The sequence below is a fragment of the Lithobates pipiens genome, unplaced genomic scaffold (genome assembly GCF_037356315.1).
Source record: "Lithobates pipiens isolate NorthernLeopardFrog02 unplaced genomic scaffold, aLitPip1_a1.2 Scaffold_19, whole genome shotgun sequence".
In the NCBI taxonomy this organism is placed as follows: Eukaryota; Metazoa; Chordata; class Amphibia; order Anura; family Ranidae; genus Lithobates; species Lithobates pipiens.
In genome coordinates this window covers 164,620,246-164,643,288 of record NW_027507764.1, presented here as the reverse complement: position 1 = coordinate 164,643,288, position 23,043 = coordinate 164,620,246, and the positions used below count along the sequence as shown (strand labels likewise).

Here is a 23,043-nt window from a genome sequence, read left to right as displayed (position 1 = left end):
TGCTGATATTATTATTGAAATACAGCCATGAGCATACTTTATCAATGACATAATTTATGATCCTCACTGGCTTGTTAGGAACTGAAGATGGCAGCAATTTGGGCCAATTTGTTTGTCTGTTCCCTCAACTGTGAACATAAAAGGCTTGGGTTAAACTCATGTTTGATTCACACTCAAAGCTCATTCCTCTTCACAAACAGTAAACCTTGAATGCAACATAAATGTTTCATCAGTATTTCTCTGTGATGCTTAGCATATTTCAAAATTGTAGGGTGCTAAAAATTCTTTCTAAGCCAGTAAAATCATTGGAATGTATTGTACTTACGGTTGACAAAGCTTAATGAGGTCTTGGTCCGTCGTGCCCGGTGGAAGTCCTCTAATATATAGGTTTGTTTTACTCAACTGCTCCGTACTGCTGTTGCTGCTGTTGTTACTACTGTTTGTGCTGGGGCTGGGGGGAGCCATGGGGTGAGGAGCTGGGGCATAAGACTGCTGCAAATATGAAAAAAATGTAATGTTAAAATGACAATGAACAAAATAGGTAGTCATATTTACTGGTTAGAGTTTCTTTTTTACTAGAGGAAAAAATTAAGGGTAATCCCCCCCCCCAAAAAAAATAATAATATCAGACAAGCAAATATGAAAAAAAAAAATGCAAATTTTTGCAACTTTGGAAGCCTGCATGAATGATATCTTACAATATACAAAAATGTATATTTTTATTATTGTCGACATCTTCCCCTTGGCTTTTTACAGGTTTCAGTGTACACACAATAGGAAAGAATGTGAACAAAAAAGTAAAAAGATATACACAGTAATAAGGATGAGCCGAACACCCCCCTGTTCGGTTCGCACCAGAACCAGCGAACAGACCTAAACTTTGTGTGAACTTTAGAACCCTATTAAAGTCTATGGGACTCGAACGTTCACAATCTAAAGTGCTAATTTTAAAGGCTAATATGCAAGTTACTGTGCTAAAAAGTGTTTGGGGACCTGGGTCCTGCCCCAGGGGACATGGATCAATGCAAAAAAAAGTTTTAAAAAGGCAGTTTTTTCAGGAGCAGTGATTTTAATAATGATTAAAGTGAAACAATAAAAGTGTAATATTCCTTTAAATTTCGTACCTGGGGGGTGTCTATAGTATGCCTGTGAAGGGGCGAATGTTTCCCGTGCTTAGAACTGTCCCTGCACAAAGTGTCATTTCTTCAAAAGTATTTTAAAATCACTTTCCATTGTCGGCTCCCGTAATACAGAGAACACTCAATGTGTGTTCTCTGTATTAGCCGATAATTCATTCATTGATAAAAAAAAAAAAAAAAGCGTGGGGGTTTAAAGGAATATTACACTTTTATTGTTTCACTTTAATCATTATTAAAATCCCTGCTCCTGAAAAAACAGCCATTTTTAAAACTTTTTTTTGCATTGATACATGTTCCCTGGGGCAGGACCCAGGTCCCCAAACACTTTTTAGCACAGTAACTTGCATATTAGCCTTTAAAATTAGCACTTTAGATTTCTCCCATAGACTTGTACAGGGTGTTCCCGCTTTTCGAATTTGCCGCGAACAGCCCAAATTGTTCACTGTTCGCTGAACAGGCGAACAGGCAATGTTCGAGTCGAACATGAGTTTGACTCAAACTCGAAGCTCATCCCTACACAGTCTCTTCAACAAAAAACTCCTGTTTGCAGTTTATATTAAAACAGTTGTAGTTCTACCTTAACAATCAGCCCTTGAGCTTCCGTTATGTGACTGCCTAGAATGAGACACATAAGCTTGCTGTGGGCAGGAGGAAGCTTTTTCTCAGTCTCTTTTCTTCTTAGGTCTTGTTTACATTGGCTTCATTCAGACAACATTTGATGAATGGTTTTCTAGTTTTATAAATGTTCACACAATGACTTTATAATTTTGAGGAATTGGGTTAGTATATGTATGGGTATACAGAGGGCATTCTCAATAAAACAATATTCTATGAACACCAGGCTGTCTTTAAGACAGGACAAAAGTTGCTTTGAGCCCCATCATTGTTGTGTGGCCCAAAGAAGTTTCCTCAAACTTGCCAACTAACCCAATTTAAATTGAAGTTTTAGTCTCATACTGTGTCCCGATATCTCAGTGTGAAGTTATGTTACTAATGCTGCCCAACTCTACCCTATTGCTGTGTACAGATGACTCGCCTGCAGACCCTGTGTTTACATGTAAATAACCTGCATTGATATGTAAATAGCAGCAACATTAATATGTTAATAATCGTAGAACGGCGGCACTGATATGTAAATAGAGTGGCATTCATGTGTAAATCATGCCCCCCTGAGGTCATATACACCATTACTTCTGCTGAATGCTGCCCACTGGGGAGGCAACGGGGCATGCTTGAAAGTCCTGCCTATAACTGTGGTCATTAAGCCTAACAACAGCCTACATGCAGGTAATTGAAGGTGGAACCCTGTTTCAAAATAACATGGCGCAACAGTACCATGATCTTTAATACATATGAATATGCATATCTCAACAGATGCGTGAGGTGGGGGACATTAACAATTAATGGCACTGCTGTGTATCTGCTAAAGGACAGTATGTTTCTGTGGTGTCAGGAAAATGATTTTGTATGTGTTCCCAACACGCATGAATGTGAAAGCAGGCTAAATGTCTTTCATTATATTGGGGCTTGGTGTGCAATCCTTTCATTCACACAAGTGGCCAGTGTGAAGGTCCCTCTTACATTGGTGGTCAATGTAAATCCCCCCATTACATTGGTGGTTACTGTGAATGCTCATATTACATTAGTGGTCAGTGTAAATCCCCATTACATTGGCGGCCAGTGTAGAAACTCCTTTTTATATTGGTGATTGGTAACAAATCCAACTTGCATTTGTGGTCAGTTTAAAATCTTCCCTTACATTGGTGGTCCATGTAAAAGCCCCCTTTAAATTGGTGGTGTGTTTAAATCCCCCTTACATTGGTGGCCAGTGTAAAAATCCCCCTTTATTGGTTGTTGATGTAAAATCACCCATTACATTCGTTGTCAGTGTACATTTCCCTTTACATTGGTAAAAAGTGCAGAATTGCCCTTACACTGGTGGTCAGTGTAAATCCCCCTTTACATTGGTGGTCGGTGTAGAAGCATCACCTTACATTGGTGGTCAGTACAAATCTCTTTGACAATGGCTGTCAGTGTACAGTAATTCCCCCCTTATATGGAGGTCATTGTATATTCCCCCTTACACTGGATGGTGTAAATGCTCCTATTACATTGGTGTCAGTGTAGAAATCCATCTTTATATTGGTGGGTGGCAAAAATCCCCTGTTGCATTGTGGTCAGAGCAAATTCACCCCCTCATATTGGTTGTAAGTGTAACTCACCCCTCACATTGGTGGTCATTGTAAATTCCCCATTAGATTGGTGGTCGGTGTAGAATCCCTCACTATATACTTTCCAAAGATTTCCAGCTTTCCTCTACATGTTTCATAATTTGCCACAGTGTACTGTCTCCTAACTAATCCCATCCTCCACCACTGCCACCGATCCCATCAACCCCCCAGCATTGCCACTGATCAACCCCCCCCAGCATTGCCACTGATCCAAGGAGTCCTAGGATCTCTATTGACAATAAGCAAAAAAAACAATAATGTTATTGCATACATTTTACTTTTATGGATTGTTATCCCTTGTAATAAAAAATAAACAGTATGTTACAATAAAGTAGGAAGAGGGTGTATTTAGTTTGGACTAAGGGCCGGTTCACACTAGAATGCTCTGCAGGAAAGACATATTACATATGTGGTTCGAATAACTCTTTCAAAATGCACTGCAATGTCTAACAAAGGAGTCACACATGTGCTGAAATGCATTACTGCCCACCACGCAATAGGTCTGACGAAGGAGCCGTGCATGCTACAAAACACGTTACTTCCGACCGCCCTCACCCGACGTCCCATGGGCTGTGTGCCTTCCGGCGTGGATCCGGTACCCAGGCAGTCTCATCGTCTCCTTCGCTTTCTCACTCTTGCATGTCATTGAGGAATCTGCAGCTGCTGGATGGCTCTTTCTCCCCACAGATAAAGGAAGGACGAGGACTCTGCATTACATGCTTGATTTTACTACAATCTTGTAAGTGTTTTTAATCCCTTTGTGCTTTATAATAAACCTTTTAATATTGCACTTAGAGGCATCTTTCTTTCCTTTATGATCTTTCAGAGCTGCTTCTCCTCCAAAAGTGCTGCCTAAAGTGTTATCTCTTCACTGCTACCCAGGACCGTCTATCCACCCTCACCAGAACACCCTCATCTCTCTCTCTTCCTGTCTTCCAATCATGTTTCTGCATTGTGCATTGCACTTATTGCATAGGAATATTCCATTGCTGTCATCATCAGGAAGCCTGCCCGAACAATGGCATGCAACAGCTGCTAGAGTGCATGAATGTAGACAGGAAGTGGCTGAAAAGAGGCTGGATGAGATCAGCAGCATTGAGATGAAAAAATAAAATAGTGCTTAAATGTCATCCAGTTAGGCTTCAAAAAAATTGTTGCACCCCCACTAAGCACTGTGCATTAAAAAAAAAAAAATACATGAACACAGCAATTCTCCTGAAAGACTTTATAACTTTTTTTCATTAACATAGGTTTCCTTTTTTTAAGTTTAACTTCCATGTTACAAACTATTAATGTATTCCATATGATAGAAATGCTCTTTTGTGAAAGCTTTGTTAATTGTATTAGCATTTCAGCTAGGAACTACTTCCCACAATACATTGCAGGTTATTTTTCTAAGCTTCCTAGAGACCGAGCATGGAAAGAATTGGCTTTGAGGAGAGGAAAAGGTTCCTGCATTCTGCCATCTGCCTTTCCCAAGAGAGGAAAACAGGTATAATGCATAGGCTTATATGTTCTACAAAAACCAGCTTGACGAAACCTGGCAGCAAAAGCACCAAGGAAAATTCAATAGCTGACATCTGGAGAAATGGTTTTATTTTTTTTATTTTTAAACAACTACCACCTGCATTCTGATGATGGTAAAACATGTTCTTCAACTATTTTACTAAATTAATATCAACTATATTAATTATTATTGTTAATTGCAAAAAACAAAAAACAAAAAAACAAAAACAAAACAAAAAGCACTATTATTCATAATAGGATAAGACAAATGTCCAATGTCGTTACCATCTAGTTGACTATGGCTTACTCTAGCACATGACAAGTTTTAATAAAAAGTAAGTAAAAAAAAAAGAATAAAGGTCTGTCATTAGGAATGTTTCAGATTTGGGGGCCGAGGTTGCAAATGTATTGGGAAATTGTAAAAATAATACACTGCCTGATCTTGCAACTGTGGTCATCAGGGTTAGAATGGTCACTAATGAGAGCTTTGTTAAGTGCCAACCCCCTCAATAGAAAGGATGGGTCTCCAGCAGCCATCTGTAAATGAAGAATTAGTTGCTATATGATGCTATGCAGTGCTATACTGTGCTAAATACCTGTGGATTGCAGTGAGGTGGGCTACACACAATATTCTTGTTCCATCCCCCTCCTTGTGTTCACAGATCAGAGACCCGACAGTTCTTTTTAGGAATTCAATTTTGGACATGTCAGCAACAGATGTTGCTGCTGTTTAGCAGCTGATCCCCACTAAGCATCCCCCTTAACATTCTCCTGCTACAACCACCACAACATCTGTGGCCTGAAGGGGAGGAAAGTCTCACATACAATGCATCCGGAAAGTATTCACAGCACTTTACTTTTTCTACATTTTGATATCTTACAGCCTTATTCCAAAATGGATTAAATGCATTGTTTTAAACAAAATTCTACAAGCAATACCCCATAATGACAACGTGAGAGAAGCTTGTTTGAAATCTTTGTAAATGTATTAAAAAAAAATCCCATGTACAAGTATTCATCGCCTTTGTCGTGACACTCAAAATTGAGCTCGGGTTCATTCTGTTTCCACTGATCATCCTTCATATGTTTCTAAACTTGATTGGAGTCCACCTGTGGTAAATTCAGTTGATTGGACATGATTTGGAAAGGCACACACCTGTCTATATAATGTCTCACAGTTAACTGTGCATGTCAGAGCACAAATCAAGCCATTAAGTCCAAGGAATTGTCTGTAGACATCCAAGACAAGATTGACAAGATCTAGGAACTGATCTGGAGAAGGGTACAGAAAAATTTCTGCAGTATTGAAGGTCCCAATGAGCACAGTGGTCTGGAACCACCAGAACTTTTCCTAGAGTAGGCCGCCTGGACAAACTGAGGGATCAGGGAGAAGGGCCTTAGTCAGGGAGGTGACCAAGAACTTGATGGTCCCACTGACAGAGCTCCAGCGTTTTTCACTGGAGAGAAGAGAACCTTCGAGAAGAACAACTATCTCTGCAGCACTCCACCATTTAGGCCTGTATGATAGAGTGGCCAGACAGAAGCCACTCCTCAGTAAAAGGCACATGACAGCCCACCTGGAGTTTTCCAAAACACACCTGAAGGACTCTCAGACCATGAGAAACAAAATTCTCTGGTCTGATGAAACAAAGATTGAACTCTTTGGCCTGAATGGCAAGTACCATGTCTGGAGGAAACCAGGCACCGCTCATCACCTGGACAATACCATCCATACAGTGAAGCATGGAGGTGGCAGCATCATGCTCTGGGGATTTCTTTCAGCAGCAGGAACTGGGAGCCTAATCAGGATTGTACAGCGCAGTAATGTGCAGAGACATTCTTGAAGAAAACCTGCTCCAGAGCACTCTGGACCTCAGACTGGGGAGAAGATTTATTGTCCAACAGGACAATGACCCTAAGCACACAGCCAAGATAACAAAGGTGTGGCTATGGGACAACTCCGTAAATGTCCTTAAGTGGCCCAGCCAGAGCCCAGACTTGAACTCAATTGAACATCTCTGAAGAGATCTGAAAATGGTTGTGCACCAATTCTCTTTATCCAACCTGATGGAGCTTAAGAGGTCCTGCAAAGAAGAATGGGAGAAACTGCCCAAAAATAGGCATGCCAGGTTTGTAGCATCATACTCAAAAAGACTTGATGCTGTAATTGGTGCTAAAGGTACTTCAACAAAGTATTGAGCAAAGGCTGTGAACATTATCTACTTGGGATTTTTTTCGTGTTTTATTTTTAATAAATTTGCAAAGATTTCAAACAAACTTCTTTCACTTTGTCATTATAGGTTTTGTTCATAGAATTTTGAGGAAAATAATGAATTTAATCCATTTTGGAATAGGCTGTAACATAACAAAATGTGGAAAAAGTGAAACGCTGTGAAAACTTTCTGGATGCACTGTAGGGATTTCATAGGTTTAGGATATACTATATTAAGGAGGGTCAAGTGAAAACATCCCCATGGCCAGCATATAAGTGCCAGCTTAGCAAATTGCTGGCTATTGTTAGCTAGGCTAAGTGTATATGTGAATACACTCCAAACACTATAGAATATTTACACATACACAGTTAGATCTGAGTATTTTTGTGGTAAAAGGAGGTGGTTGAGCCCTAGTTTTACCGATCCCTGACGACTTACCTAAAAGGCATGCAGCTACACAGGACTGTACACATGATGTGGTCTTGATGCTTTGCTTTGCATGCGTGGCAAGCATTAAACTGTGTCACATTCACCAGGCAGTATCACCTCTGGATGATACCACAACCTATTAGGTATATATTCCTGCAACTGTCTGCAATGCATGTAATTACACCCTAGTAGTTCAGTCCTCTTAGGGTTAGTGTTAGATTTTCAGAGAGGAAACAAAGGCATAGATGTCAGACAATTGTATCACAGCGCAATCATTTTTGTTTGCTGCGGAATAAATAAAGTGTTGCAGCCAAATCTAGTTGTCTTCCATTATACAATATTTGTTACTATTGTTTCTCATTCAATACACTTTATTGTTTATTTAACTTTCTAAGTTTCTTACGTACTGTTAAGCCACTCTACTTTATTTATGGCTGTTGTCCCTCAGATAATACACTCTAATCTATATTTCAGGATAAACCTGCCTCTTTTTTTCATTTTATATTGCAGCATAATCTAAGCTGTTTACATACTGTCCTACTACTTTACAATATATGTGGTTATTGTCCCTAAGTTAAGACTCTCAATGTTTACTTCAAGATGAAGAGTGCCTCCTTTCTACTCATATTGCTGCCTAACCAAGTTGCTTACATAGCCATTATAGCTATTTCCTTTCAGATAATACACACTAATGGCACATACACATGACTGGACTTTCCGGCAGACTAGGTCCGACGGGATCAGTCTGTCGGACAATCCGATCATGTGTGGGCTAATCCGATAGTTTTTCATTATAAAAATCCGATGGACCTAGAAATAGAACGTTTCAAATCTCTCGGTTGGACTCAATTCCTATCTGGAAAACCATTAGTCTGTATGCTGGTCCGACGGACCAAATACGACGCAAGGGAAGCTATTGGCTACTGGCTATTGAACTTCCTTTTTTAGTCCGTCTTACATCATCACATACAAAACGAATGGACTCTCGAACGGACTTAGTCCGTTCATGTGTGGCTAAGTCCGTACATACGGAAGTCTGTCGGAACTCTGCTGGAAAGTCTGTCGGGAAGATCGTCTGACCTAGTCTGCCGGATAGTCCGGTTGTGTGTAAATGGCATTATATGTATTTTAAGATAAAACCTGCCTTGTTTACATGCTGTAAAGGTACTGTACAATAGTTGTGGCTATTGTCTCTCAGATAATATGCTGTATGTTTGCTTCATGATAAAACCTCACTTCTCTCTATTTGCAGCCTGTTCAAGTGTCTCTGCGAGTTGTCTTTCTGCTGGCCAATTTCTAATAAACACATACCTGAAGTCAATATTTTAAATATTTTAGGAAAAATTGGGCATAGAAGGATGGGAGGAAATTTGGGAATTGCGGGATTGTGGTGTTGAATTTTGGCACTTTGCTCCTACATGTAAAATCATAATTCTTTTGCTAGAAAATTACTCAGAACCCCCAAACATTATATGTGTGTTTTTAGCAGAGACACTAGGGAATAAAATGGCAGTTGTTGCAACTTTTTATGTCACATGATATTAGCACAGCATTTTTTCAAACACGTTTAAAAAAAAAAACAGATTCATGAATAAAACAAAAAAAACTAAAGTTAGCCCACTTTGTTTTGCATAATGTGAAAGATGATGTTATGTTGAGTAAATAGATACCTAATGTGTCATGCTTTAAAATTGTGCACACTCATGGAATGGCCCCAAACTTCGTTACTTAAAAATCTGCATAGGCGACACTTTACATTTTTTTTTCAGGTTACCTGTTTAGAGTTACAGAGAAGGTATTGGAAGAGAATTGTTGCTCTTGCTCTAACGTTTGATGCAAAACCTCACATTGTTTAAATATGTGGGTGCAATGTACGTATGTGTTCACTTCTGCGTGCGAGCATGTGGGGATGGGGGCACTTTTTTTTGTTTATTTTATTTCCATTTTTTATTTTTACACTTTCCCTTTATTTTATTTTTACTTTTTTTGATCACCTTTTTTCCTATTACAAGGAATGTAAACATCCCTTGTAATAGGAATAGGGAATTACAGGACCTCTTTATGAAGAGATATGGGGTCAATAAGATCCCACATCTCTCCTCCAGGTTGAAAAACCTGAGATAAAAAAAAAAAAAAAAAAAGATCTCAGCTTTCCAGCCGAGTATACGGTAGTATTTACAGCTGCCAGGCTGGACGTGACTTCATAAGATCAAACCCGGGTCTCCAAGAGTCATAGAGACTCCCGGGGACCATCTGGTCACCTCTATTCTTTATGGTGAACTTCTGCCGGCGGCAGATTCCTTCTTTGGCTCGTCCCCATCTCCCGCCTCCTGTAAGAACAATCAAGCAGCTGAACTGCTACTATGATTGTTCTTATACTGCAGGGAATCGCCGGCTGAAAAAATCAATACCGAAATGATGCCTGTAGATGCAGGCATCATCCCGGTATAACCACTGAAATGGGAAGACATCCATGTATGCCCTCCAGGTGGGAAGTGGTTAAACATTAAAGGACAATACAGTGTGTTACAGCAAAAAAATAAATCACCTCAGGAACCCCCCTACTCTTTGCCTCACTCTAAATGCCCCTTTCTCCCTCTTGTATCTTCACTCTATCTATCCACTCCAATTGAGTATTTTGGCACCTTACTATCTTCTCATTATGTCTCATCTATATTTGTATGTTAGAAAATTTGAAGTTTACATTAATGCACTGCTCTAACAAATGGTACTTGAAATATGTTTGTTACCTCCTCTAGACTGCAGAGTAGTCTACTTTTGGCTTATAGTTGCAACTGTAATTCCAAATTTTCTAACCATTTTTTGCAATACAGTACTGTGCTACCTTAACTAATAATTGCACAGTCATGCAACACTGTACCCAAATAAAATGTATGCTGTTTTTTCCCACAAATAGAGCTTTCTTTTGGTGGTACTTGATTACCACTGTGTTTTGTTTTGTTTTTGCTCTATAAACAAAAAAATCCAGACAATTCTGAAAAAAAAAAAAAATATTTTTTTGCTTTCTGCTACAAAACACATAAATAAAAATATGTAAAAAAAACGAATTTCTTCATAAATTTAGACCAATATGTATTCTACTACATGTTTTTGGTAAAACAATTCTAATAAGCTGTATGATTGGTTTATGCAAACTTTATAGTGTCTACAAACTATAAGATATATATATATATATATATATATATATATATATATATATATATATATATATATATACATACATTTTTTATGTATTTATTTTTCTTATACTATGAAGGGTGGCAATCAGCGGCTTATAGCGGGACTGTAATATTGTGGTGGACAATCGGAGCATGAACTGACACTTTTGACACTTTACGTGAATCAGTGCTAAAAAAAAAGCACTGTCACTGTACTAATGACACTGGCTGTGAAGGGGTTAACATCTAGAGCGATCAAAGGGTTAACTGTGTGCCTATCCAGTGTTTGTGTTTACTGTGTGTGCTGATTTTACTAGGGAAAGAGCTGGATTCTAGTCCCTGATTTGCAGGAACACAGAATCAATCCCTTCCCTCCTGTCAGAATGGCAATCCACCTTGCTTACATAGGCAGATGCCCGTTCTGTGTAGTTTACCAACGATCAGTGGGTGTCAGGGGATATCAAATGCCCAGCACCCGCAGATCGACAGAAGTGGCACATGCATGCCCCCTGCAGGCAGAAGTGAAGCATTATGTATATATTTGGGGGACCAGTGACACCAATACATTGATCAGTGCTAAAAAAAATGCACTTTCACTGTACTAATGACACTGGAAGGGAAGGTGTTAACATCACGGGCGATCAAAGGATTAAGTGTGCTCATAGGTAATGCTTTCTAACTGTGTGGGGGGTGGCTTAACTGGAGGAAAACAGAGATCCGTGTGTTTGCTTAGCAGAAACACAAGATTGCCACCTTCCTCTTTGACAGAACGACGGTCTGCCTTATTTAAATAGACAAACCACCATTCTGCCTCTCCTGTCAACGATCAGCTGCTCCCAGTGGACATCCCATCAACCAGACCCGCTGATTGGCTGCAGCTGTGTCCAATCCCAGACCCTGTTCCCAAAATCAAATGCAGGTGCGTGATTTCTCGCAGGAGGGCTGCCCTGCTTCAGTATATCTACGTGGGGCGGTCCTTAAGTGGTTAAACTGCCACATTTCTTCTACACTGTGTGCTGAATACTGTTGAGTAAAGTGTGTTGCAACCTTATATTTAGACAATCATGACAAGGGAGGATGCATTTGTAGGCAGTTGGTATCTGGGGCAGGGTGTAGGTGCCTCTGCACCTATTGAAATTTTTGGTAATTTTTTTTTTTTGGGGGGGGGGGGGGGGAGTGTGTTACGAGGTGTGGCAGTGCCATGGATATCTGCAATGCTTTTTAAAGCACTAGGTGGATGAACAGTTGGGCCATGGAGTGGTCCATAAGGCAGGTGACACTGATTACCAATTGACCTAATGATCTAAAGCTAATCAGGCTTAACTGGTAAAGAAAAGGAGATACAATTAAAGTAAGAATGTCAAATGAGGTTTAAATTGAAAAGCTTAAAGGGGTTGTAAACCAAGCACTTAAGGTGAAAAAACACCTGGCAGTGACCGGCCCCCCAGCCCCCTATTTTAATTATCTGAGCCCTGGAACTTGACCCGGCGGGAAATTGCTGTCCCTCTGCCTGGGGTTCTTGGCTCCCGCTGCTGTCAATCAAATCCAATGACGTGGTGCCGGGGGGCGGGGCCGAGTCATACATTTAACGGCTATGGACACTGAATGATGGACTCGGGACTGCGCCTGCAAGGTAACACCCCCCATTAGAACGCTACTCCTAGGGGGTTATCTGATGTGGGAAGGAGCCACGAGAGCCACCAAGGGACCCCAGAAGATGAGGTTCGGGGACCCCTCTGTGCAAAACAAGCTGCACAGTGGAGGTAAGTATGATATGTTTGTTATTTAAAAAAAAAAAAAATTTACAATCACTTTAATTGGTGTAGGACTACATTGTGAAGAAGAATGAAGGAGTGTGGGGAAAAACAGGGGATAATCAAGATGAACATGGTGGAAGAAAGAAATAAAAAAGGAGGATCAATCTCAATAATTAGGAGACAAGAGCTAAAAAGCCTTAACCACTCCTATTAAAACAAAATATATTACACATATGTCTCCCAAACACACACACATACACACTCATTCACCAGTAAATGGTTTGATATCTGTTTTTTTTTTTTCAAGTTCCAGTTTGTCTTGCCAGCTTATCACATAGCACAATAAAAATGTACTTTGAGAAAAGAATCAAACTGTCTTCATAAAGGCAACACTTGCTCTGATTAGTTTTGGGACAGTCGGTTGAAGAGTTGGGGGCTTAAGGCAGGCCATACATGGTCGAATTTCGAACAAATTTTCTTTTCAAAATCAGAAATCATTGATTTTTGAAATTCGGCCAACAAAGCCTTCAATTTCACCTAATGTTGCTACAGAAAAGAATATTCGTGGCTGGGAATCTTCTTTTACATTTCTCACACGATTCTTCCATCATTGATTATAAAATCGTTTGTTTTTCCAAAAATTTCCAACATGTCCGATTCCTCAAATTTGATTGCCGCACAAAAATAGGCTGTTGCTGCAGCCCACTAATGTTGCGACATTCGTACGAAAATTCTTAGATACGATTTTTGAAAGAAAATTCTTTCAAAATTTGAACTGTGTATGGCTGGCATTAAACTTTTATCTTGCTTAGGACATAATTTGACCTTAATTTGGCTCTGCTGCCAGGTGGTAATAAATGGTTCATTCAATGACTGCACACAGAAATGGAAGATGTACCTTAATGACAATCACCACTACCATCCTGTCTGACATAAGTATGATCTAAATTCTATACCATGACCCTATTATATGTACAACATTACAGCCTTCTCAATAATCAGGTTTTATACAAATCTTTTCATAATAAAAAATAATGTTAATTCTTAATTTACTACATGTATAATTTTCATAGATGCATACATTTGCAAGACATATAGTTTTTTTTTACGAAAGGCAAATCCACTTTGCACTACAAGTACAATCTACAAGTGCAAAGTGCACTTGGAAGTAAAGTCGCTGTAGATCCGAGGGGGACATGCAAGGAAAATAAAAAAACATAATTTTAGCTTGCACATGATTGGATGATAAAATCAACAGAGCTTCCCCTCATTTCAGATCTCTACCCCTAAGATTTACAGAGACGGCACTTCCAAGTGCACTTTCAGTGCAATTTCAAGTGCACTTTGCACTTGTAGTTTGCACTTGTAATGCAACGTGGATTTGCCTTTCGGAAATAACCCCCATAGTATGCTAATCTGAGCATCAAGATGCACTTTGCTAATGGGTTTATGAGAGTGACTATATTTTACAGTGATCAATGATCAGTAAGGTAGTCCTCACTCATATGTATAAATGCAAACATGCAAATAATAAAGATTCTACCTAAAGCATGTATTTAATATTTTATTATATATCAGGGACCAATAGTTAATAAATATCATCAGTGTCAGTTAGCAACCCTCTGAGCCAGTGTATTTTAGCACCAGATTGCTTGCCATCTTATCACAGTCCGCCTATAAGTCTCTGATCCCCACCATTACAGTATAGCGTCTTTAGCTGCATAACTTACATTATATATACTATAGTTTGTAGACTCTATAACTTTCACACAAACCACCTGATATACACTTAGGCCGCGTACACACGGGCGGATTGTCTGCCCAACTAAGTTCGTCAGACAATCCGACAGACAGTCCGTTCAACTTTTGAATGAACGGACTTGACCACACACGATGAACAGACAGTCCGCTGAAAACTTGCGCGATGACGTGTACAGCACGTACGACGGGACTAGAAAAACGACGTCCAATACACTGCAATGCAACCTTCGGCCGTGTAAATCCTTTCTGAGCATGCGCCATACTTAGTCCGTCCAACTTGCCTACACACGAGCGGACTGTCCGCTGAAACCAAGTTTGGATGGACAAAACCAAGTTTGGACGGACAAAATTACGGAAATTCCGAAAGACTAAGTCCGTCAGATTGTCTGCTGAAAAAGTCAGCTGAAGACCACACAGGAGCGGATTGTCCGCTGAAACACGGTTCAGCGGACTAAGTTGGGCAGACAATCCGCCCGTGTGTACGCGGCCTTATTGTTTTTATTTTATTGCATATGTTTTAGAACATAAAGTAGAAAATATTTGTATTTTTATTTTTTATAAATAATAAAAAATAAAAAACTCAGTGGTGATCATATGCAGTACCACTGAAAGAAAGCTCTATTTGTGTGAAAAAAATAATCTTAATGTAATTTGTGTACAGTGTTGCATGTTCGCTCAACTGCCAGTTAAAGTAGCACAGTGCTGAATAGCAAAAAAAGCCCTGGTCATGAAGGGGGTAAAACCTTCCAGAAATCAAGTGGTTAAAGACAAAATCAAAGTTTCTCTGTGATCACTGTCATGGCCAATCACGGTGTTCATATATGTAAACACTATACGTCCCTTATTATGCACATTAACCCCGGAATTTCTATTCCCCCATGTTTGACCTGTAAATAAATAATTCACTGTATCTAGTGCACCAAGCTCCATGTTTTTAATCATTTCAATACCAGCATGTTTTTTAATTTCCAAAATATTATGGACATTTTTATTGTACATGTTTAACGCAGACATTTTTTAACCACTTCACACCCTTAGGATGTACATGTACTGTATGTCATCAGGTTGAAGTGGGTGCAGCTGCAGCCATGATCCCAGTACCAACATTTTCAGCCAGTGACGGGCTTTAATGTAGAAGTGATCCGAATGGCTCTACAGCTGCACAATCACTTCTATGGGGGGTAGATGGGGGACCCCTTAGTGTCACTCGCCACCTTTACCAGACTTTTCTGTGTGATTGGGGTGTTTGGGACCACTGCTGTTGAGTGTCCTGGAGAACATAGAGGGGGACAGTACATCTGCACATGCCTATCCCAACCCAAGAGATTTAATCTCTTCCAGTTTCAGTTTGATATATAAAAGCCATTATCAACCGATCTCTCTTTAATCAGGTGCCTTTGAGAACAGGGGAGAGATGTGAGGTCTAATACACACCATATCCCTCAGTAAAGAGTACCTGTAACTCTCTATACTATCACAAGGGATGTTTATCATCAATTGAGATAGCAATAAAGTTGATACAAAAATTATAGGCAGTGGAAAAAAAAAACGTCAATAAAATAAATAATGTAATTAAAAAAAGTTAAAGTGCCCCCATTTCCCCTGTGCTCAGGCACAAATGCGAACGCATATGTAGGTCCCACATACATAATTAAACAGTGATTGCACCACGTATGTGAGGTATCACTGCAAATGTCAGGCTGAGAGCAATAATTCTAGCACCAGACCTCCTGGATAAATTTTAACTGGTAACCTGTAAAGGCTTTAAAAGAATCGCCTATGGAGATATATAATACCATGCCCAATTTTAATGCTAGGTATCTGTTTACTCCCCATTACATCATTTTTCAGATTTTACCAAAAATTGAGTGTCATATTGTGTTTGCACTAAAATTAATTAAAGTGTATTTTTCCTGAAAATTTGCATTGAGATAATTAAAGTGGAGCTCCACCCAAAAGGGAAAGTTCTGCTTTAAGGACTCGTCCCCCACTCCTCTCTAAGAGTTTGCACTTTTGTGGAGCAGGTACCCGATTTTGAAAGGTATGCACTGCCAATTCTGCTCCAACTGCTTAGCGATTGGAAGCGCCTCCCCCCCTCCGCAGTCTTCTGGGACATGTGACAGGTTCCAGAAGACTGTGGGACCATTCACAAAGTACAATCCTGCACAGTGGGCACCTGGCTGTGAAGCCACAAGCTGTGACAGCCGGGTGCCTACTGTTAAGATGCCTGCTCTTGAGGAAAGAAGACAGCGGGTGAAACCGGTTGGGGTAAGCACACCGCTGGATTATGGGACAGATGAGTGGCTGTTTTTTTTTTTCAAACGTCAACAGCTACATTTCTTGTATCTGCTGACTTTGAATCTTTTCACAGGAGACTTGGCAACCACTTTAAAGGTTCCCCACAACCCTTGCCTGGTGGTTGTGGGGGTCTGTGGGTGGGGGGGTTTATTGGAATCTGGAAGCCCCCTTTAACAAGGGGACCCCCAGATCCTGGCCTCCCCCTGTGTGAAGTGGTAACGGAGTACAAATGTACCTCTAACATTTCACAAACAAAGTGTCAAAATAGAGTAAAAATATAGTACAGAAGACAAGACACAACTTGGGACAAGTCCTTTATTAAAAAATAAAAAAATAAAAATTTCCCATGAAGTCCATTCTTCTTCTTCTCTTGCTCTGCCGACGTGTCCTCGCAGGTGACAGTTCTTTTATAACTGAGTGTGGGGCCACACGGTAATGATCCCGGGCGACTCTGCCCCCCTCTGACACACGGGGACTTCTCCATGGCTTTCCTGGGGCATCAGAGGGGGCGGGCCACCCGTTTATGCAACCATAAATGGGTCCCTTAATATAAATACCAGATCTGAAGGGCTTGGTATGGAATTTGGGGGCACCCCAATGCAATTTTTTTTTACATTTTGGTTCGGGGTTCCCCTTAATATTCATATCAGACCCAAAGGGCCTGGTAATGGACTGGGGGAATCCCATGGCATTTTTTTCAATGACTTTTATCTGTATTGCCGGGACTGACAATTCATTATGGCCGCGAGTACTTTTAGATTACTTTTTTCCTTTAGAAATGTCATTTTGTGCAGGGACTGTTCTAAACACGGGAAAAATGTGCCACTTTACAGGCATACTATAGACACCCCCAAGGTACAAAATTTAAAGGAATATTTCACTTTTATTGTTTCACTTTAAGCATTATTAAAATCATTTCTCCCGAAAAATCGTCCATTTTTAAAACTTTTTTTTGCATTGATACGTGTCTCCTGGGGCAGGACCAGGGTCCGCAAACACTTTTTATGACAATAACATGCATATGCTGTTCGATTAATTGTTACACATCAGAAATATTGGACAAAGATCGGAAGTCCTTATCTGCATACTTCTGGGTCAGTATGTCTATATATTAAACCATGAGGGTAAATATGATAGCCTGACAACTAGCATTTTGAAAATTTGAGGTCAGCAATAGCAATCTCTCTGATATAGGTTTATTTTATCACTACCACTCACACCAGACACCAGAATACTAAACAGGCAAATCTGGCTTTAATTAGACAAGATCCCATTGCAGTCTAGTGGTGCAATTAGCTGCTAGTCACAGATGCATAGCAATAGCACTCACAGGCTCATTTCATATGTGGCCAAGCATGACTGAAATACTTTCATTTGTTTTCTGCTCATTTTGGATGTCACATAGCAGAACATGCACCACATACAATGTAATTGTGCTGTTTACATTCTATGCTTTCTTCACAATATATTTTGCCAACAAAGAAAGCATAAGATAAGACCTCAAATATGAAAGCTTGCTTGATTTGCTCATAACATGCCACTATCTTCTAGCTATTTTCCTACAACTTTAATATACTTAACAACCACCCACAGAGAAAGGACTTATTTGTAAGGGTTTGTGTACCTCTACGTTGGTCTCTGAAGAGTAATTAGCAGTGGGTCATTTTGTACTGAAGCCCCATTCACTTGATTGGGTTGTGTTCAGTGGCAGCCTAGGAGGGAGGTTAGGAGCAAAAAAAAGGCAGCTCAACCACCTAGTGCCCCTAGTGCCCCTAACCATAAGTGTAAATCAAGCCTAACTCTGCTAGGTGTTACAAACTACCTGTTTATCTGTAGCCATCTCTGCTCTGCATCCATTTAAATTGCAGAATGTATAGAGCTTGTCTGAGCTTTCAGAAATCAGGGGTACGCCCCCTTTTCAAAAAGAACACAAGAACAAAATGAAGCTGTCAATTAAAGCCCTCCCCTGCCAGCTTTTTATCTCTTGGTGTCAGAAAGTGGCTCATGTTGATAGCAGGGGAACAAGGTAGAAGAGAGAAATGACAGTCAGTGCCCTGGATTGAGACAAGTACACACTATAGTGGGATGTGCTTTGTTCATATTTCATGTCTGAGGATTACCTCCACTTTAACTGTGAATTGTATATTTTTCCCATAGAAAGGTTTGTGTTTGCTGTACAACTGCAATCATATGATGTATTTGACCATTACAGATCTAGAAATAGTGCTTAGTAGAGATCTTTGATTAGCATAGCCAGGCTTTTTCTGACACTTTTTGTTTATAAACTTAAATCAGTATTTTTTTCTAGAAAATTACTTTTAACTCCCAAACATTATCCTTTATTTTTTTATTTAGCAGAGACCCTAGGATATACAAAAGGTGACCTTTGCAATTTTTTATGGCACACGGTACTTGTGCAGTGGTTTTACAAGCGCAACTTGTTTGGAAAAAATACACTTTAATGAATTAAAAAAACAAAACACAATATTTACCCCTATTGTTTTGTAAAATGTGAGAGATGATGTTAGACTGAGCAAATAGATACCCAGCATGCCATGCTTTAAAATTGTGCATGCTCATGGAATAATGACAAACTACATTACTTAAAAATCTCCATAGGCAACAACGCTTTAAACACCTTTACAATTTACCTGTTTAGAGTTACAGAGGAGGTCTGGCACTAGAATTATTGCTCTTACCTCAGATGTGTGGTGCAAAAACCATTTACATATGTATGCTTGACTTATGTATGGGTTCGCTTCTGTGTGCAAGCACGGAGGGATGGGGGCGCTTTCATTTTTGTTTTTCTTATTAATTTTGCTTTTTATTTTTTAATTTCCCTGTCCCTTTAATTTTTTTGTATCACTTTTATTCCTATTACAAGGAATGAAAACATCCCTTGTAATAGAAAACATCCCTTGTATTAGAAATAAGGGTGACAGGTCCTCTATCTGGAGAAATAAGGGGTCAAAAAGACCCCAAATCTTTCCTTTTCTCTCTAAAAGCAAAAGATCATAAAACTTTTTTTGATCTTTTGCTTTAAAAAATAAACTTGTTTATAAGTTACGTCATGACGTCACTCCAGTCCTTCAAGGCCATAGAGGCGATCAAAGCAGATATACTCTTTGATTGCCTGTGTGTCCAGCCAGCGGCACTGTCGGATAGTTTCTCGGGTGAACCGGCAGAAATGGTAAGCCTGAGAAACACAGGTGAGCTGTGAGAAACACCCACTTCTTCTGAAAGCGCTCCAACGGCTCATGCACGGCTTGGACCGCTTTCATGGGAAAGCCAGCCGCTGGCTGTAAAAAACAATACTGGAGTTATGGATGATATCTTCATCCTTAATCCCTTTAAACCACTTGAAAACCACAATGTTTATATATATTGTGGTCGGCAAGTGGTTAAATAATGATTTACAAAATGGCAATAGCCTACAGTTTCTAAACAGTGAACTTTGGAATTACATGTGAATCCTGCCTGAGTAATATCTAGAGGTCAATTTTGTTTCTCTAATATTATCTCTCATATGAGAAAAAAAATATAGATTGTCAACTAAAAACTTGTTGACATATATTCCTGTCAACATTCAGGCCGCGTACACACGCGCGGACTGTTCGCCCAACTTTGTCCGCTGAACAGTGTTTGGGCGGACAGTCCGCTCGTGTGTGGGCTTTCAGCGGACAGTTTCAGCGGACAGTTGGACGGACAAGGTTTTTCGGAAATTCCGTAAAACTGTCCGCTGAAACCTTGTTTCAGCGAACAGTCCGCTCGTGTGTAGGCTTGTTCGTCAAACAAAGTTGCGCGCATGCTCAGAAAGGATTTTCACGCCGAAAGCTATAATGCAGTGTATAGGACGTCGTATTTTTCGTCCCGTCGTACGTGCCGTTCACGTCATCGCGCACGGTTTCAGCAAACTGTTCGTCCGTTTTGTGTGGCCATGTCCGTCCATGCTAAGTTTGAGCGGACTGTTTGCCGAAACTGTTGGACGGACAAAGTTGGGCGAACAGTCCGCGCGTGTGTACGCGGCCTCAAAGCTTATGTTTAGTTCTTCATTACAAACTAATTTTTGCATGATTATTTTGGAAGCTGAGATGGACACCCAAAGGGTTTAATTGTTTTTTTCTTTTTTTAATTATTATTATTATTATTATTATTATTAATGATTTATATAGCGCCAACAGTTTGCACAACGCTTTACAACATGATGGCAGACAGTACAGTTACAATAGAATTCAATACAGGATGAATCAGAGGGCCCTACTTGTTACCAAGAAGAGAGGGTCAAATGATACAAAAAGTAACAACTGTGAGGAGCGATCTGATGGAGAAAATAAATGTACAGTTGTTAGGCAGGGCAGAATAGGCTTCTCTGAAGAGAAGGGTTTTCAGGGATTGTATAAAAGCAAGCAGAGTAGGAGATAGTTGGACAGATTGAGGTAGGGAGTTCCAGAGGATGGGAGAGGCTCCAGAAAGGTCCTAGAGGTGAGCATGGGAGGATGTGACAAGGCGACCAGAGAGCAGAAGGTCTTAGGAGGAATGTAGAGATCGATTTGTTTGGTATTTTGAGACTAGGTTAATGGTATAGCTGAGTGGAAACCAGTGGAGGGATTGACAGAGTAGAGTAGCAGACACTGAATGTTTGGCAAGGTGGATGAGCCTGGCAGCAGCATTCATGATGGACTGAAGGGGGGGTAGCCTATGTAAGGGTAATCCCGTGAGGAGGGAGTTGCAGTAGTCAAAGCTAGAGATGACCAAGGAGTGACCTAGGAGCTTTGTGGTGTCATTGATTAGGAAGGGGCGTATTTTGGAGATGTTGCAGAGATTGAGGCGGCAAGATTTGGACACTGATTGGGTGTGGGACCAAAAAGAGAGTTCGGAGTCCAGAATTACACCTAGAACTTTTGCATGTGGGGACGGGCTGATAGTAGTGCTATCAATCTTGACAGAGAAATCATGGGAAAAGGTAGGTGGAGGGAGGAAAAATTATGAGCTCAGTTTTGGATAAATTGAGCTTCAGGAAATAGTGTGGCATCCAGGCTGATACATCTTTTAGTAAATTAGTGCTACCCAATGAAACTGAAGGAGTGAGCTGAGGGGTAAAGAGATACATTTGTGTGTCTTTACTTTCCAAAGTTAAAGTATACAATGTAGAAATAATAGTTGATTTAAAAAAAAGAAAAGATAAAGAAGAAGACACTGTTACTTAGCTTATAAATGAATAACAAAATTATTATGCTGCTAAGAACGTTTGATAAATTGCAGTTCAGAGGCGTAACTAGAAACCTCAGGGCCCTGGTGCAAGAAATCAGGAAGGGCCCCCCCCCCCGAAAAGCATGATTTTGATACTATATTTTTTTTCCACTGTACAACAAAGTAAAACATTTCTGTGCAGCCTGTGTCCCGAGTGGAACTTGTGTCACCAGTGCAGTGTTGGCCGTGGAGAGGGGTGGTGGTACTGGAGGTGGGTGGCGGTGGTGGTACTGGAGGGGGATGGTGGTCCTGGAGAGGGGTGGTGGTGGTACTGGAGGTGGGTGGTAGTGGTACTGGAGGGAATAGTGGTCCCGGAGAGGGGTGGTGGTGGTACTGGAGGGGGATGGTGGTCCTGGAGAGGGGTGGCGGTCCTGGAGAGGGGTGGAGGTACTGGAGAGGGGTGGCGGTGGTACTGGAGGTGGGTGGCGATGGTACTGGAGCGGCATGGTGGTTCTGGAGGTGGGTGGTGGTACTGGAGAGGCATGGTGGTCCTGGAGAGGGGTGGTGGTCCTGGAGAGGGGTGGCGGTGGTACTGGAGGTGGGTGGCATGGTGGTGGTCCTGGAGAGGGGTGGCGGTGGTACTGGAGGTGGGTGGCATGGTGGTGGTACTGGAGAGGGGGTGGCGGTGGTACTGGAGGTGGGTGGCACGGGGGTGGTGGTCCTGGAGGTGGGTGGCACGGGGGTGGTGGTACTGGAGGAGGGGTGGCGGTGGTACTGGACATCAGGATCCCCAGATACCCCCCCTTACTTTAGGGTCCCTAGACAGTCACCCCCCTTAAAGAGGTTTCTCTGTACCTTGCTGGACTCTGCTGTGCACCTTGGCCCCCAGCAGATCTCTGTACCCCCCCCCCCCACCTGGGGGGAGGCAGCGATCAGCAGCTCTATGATGTTGATGGACAGCGGGATCTTCCTGAGTCTACACACACACACTGGAGAGGGGTCAGCATGGCTGTGAGTGGAGAGCGTGTCTCATGTAAACAGCAGCACAGAGACACCGGGACTTGGGAGTGAAGTTTCGTCCGCTCTCGCAAAGCACACAGCTGATCCTGCTCCCCCTTCGGCCCCCCCCTCCCCTCCTCTCCTCTCTCCTGTGTTCTCTGCGGGAAATGTGAGCTTGTTCGCTTCACACCTGAATGCCCGCAGAGAGCAGAGAACACACGAGAGAGGAGGGGAGGGGGGGGCCGAAGGGGGAGCAGGATCAGCTGTGTGCTTTGCGAGAGCGGACGAAACTTCACTTCCAAGTCCCGGTGTCTCTGTGCTGCTGTTTACATGAGACACGC

At 41.1% G+C, this 23,043-nt stretch overlaps 1 protein-coding gene across 1 annotated transcript in view; it reads right to left on the bottom strand.

Annotated features, from left to right (window-relative positions):
- Positions 1–23,043, bottom strand: part of RBMS3 (RNA binding motif single stranded interacting protein 3) — an 859,182-nt gene that overhangs the window by 663,024 nt on the left and 173,115 nt on the right. The window contains exon 2 of the mRNA XM_077491456.1: positions 326–492. Coding sequence (XP_077347582.1) covers positions 326–492 — 167 coding nt within the window. The remainder of the gene's footprint in view (positions 1–325; positions 493–23,043) is intronic.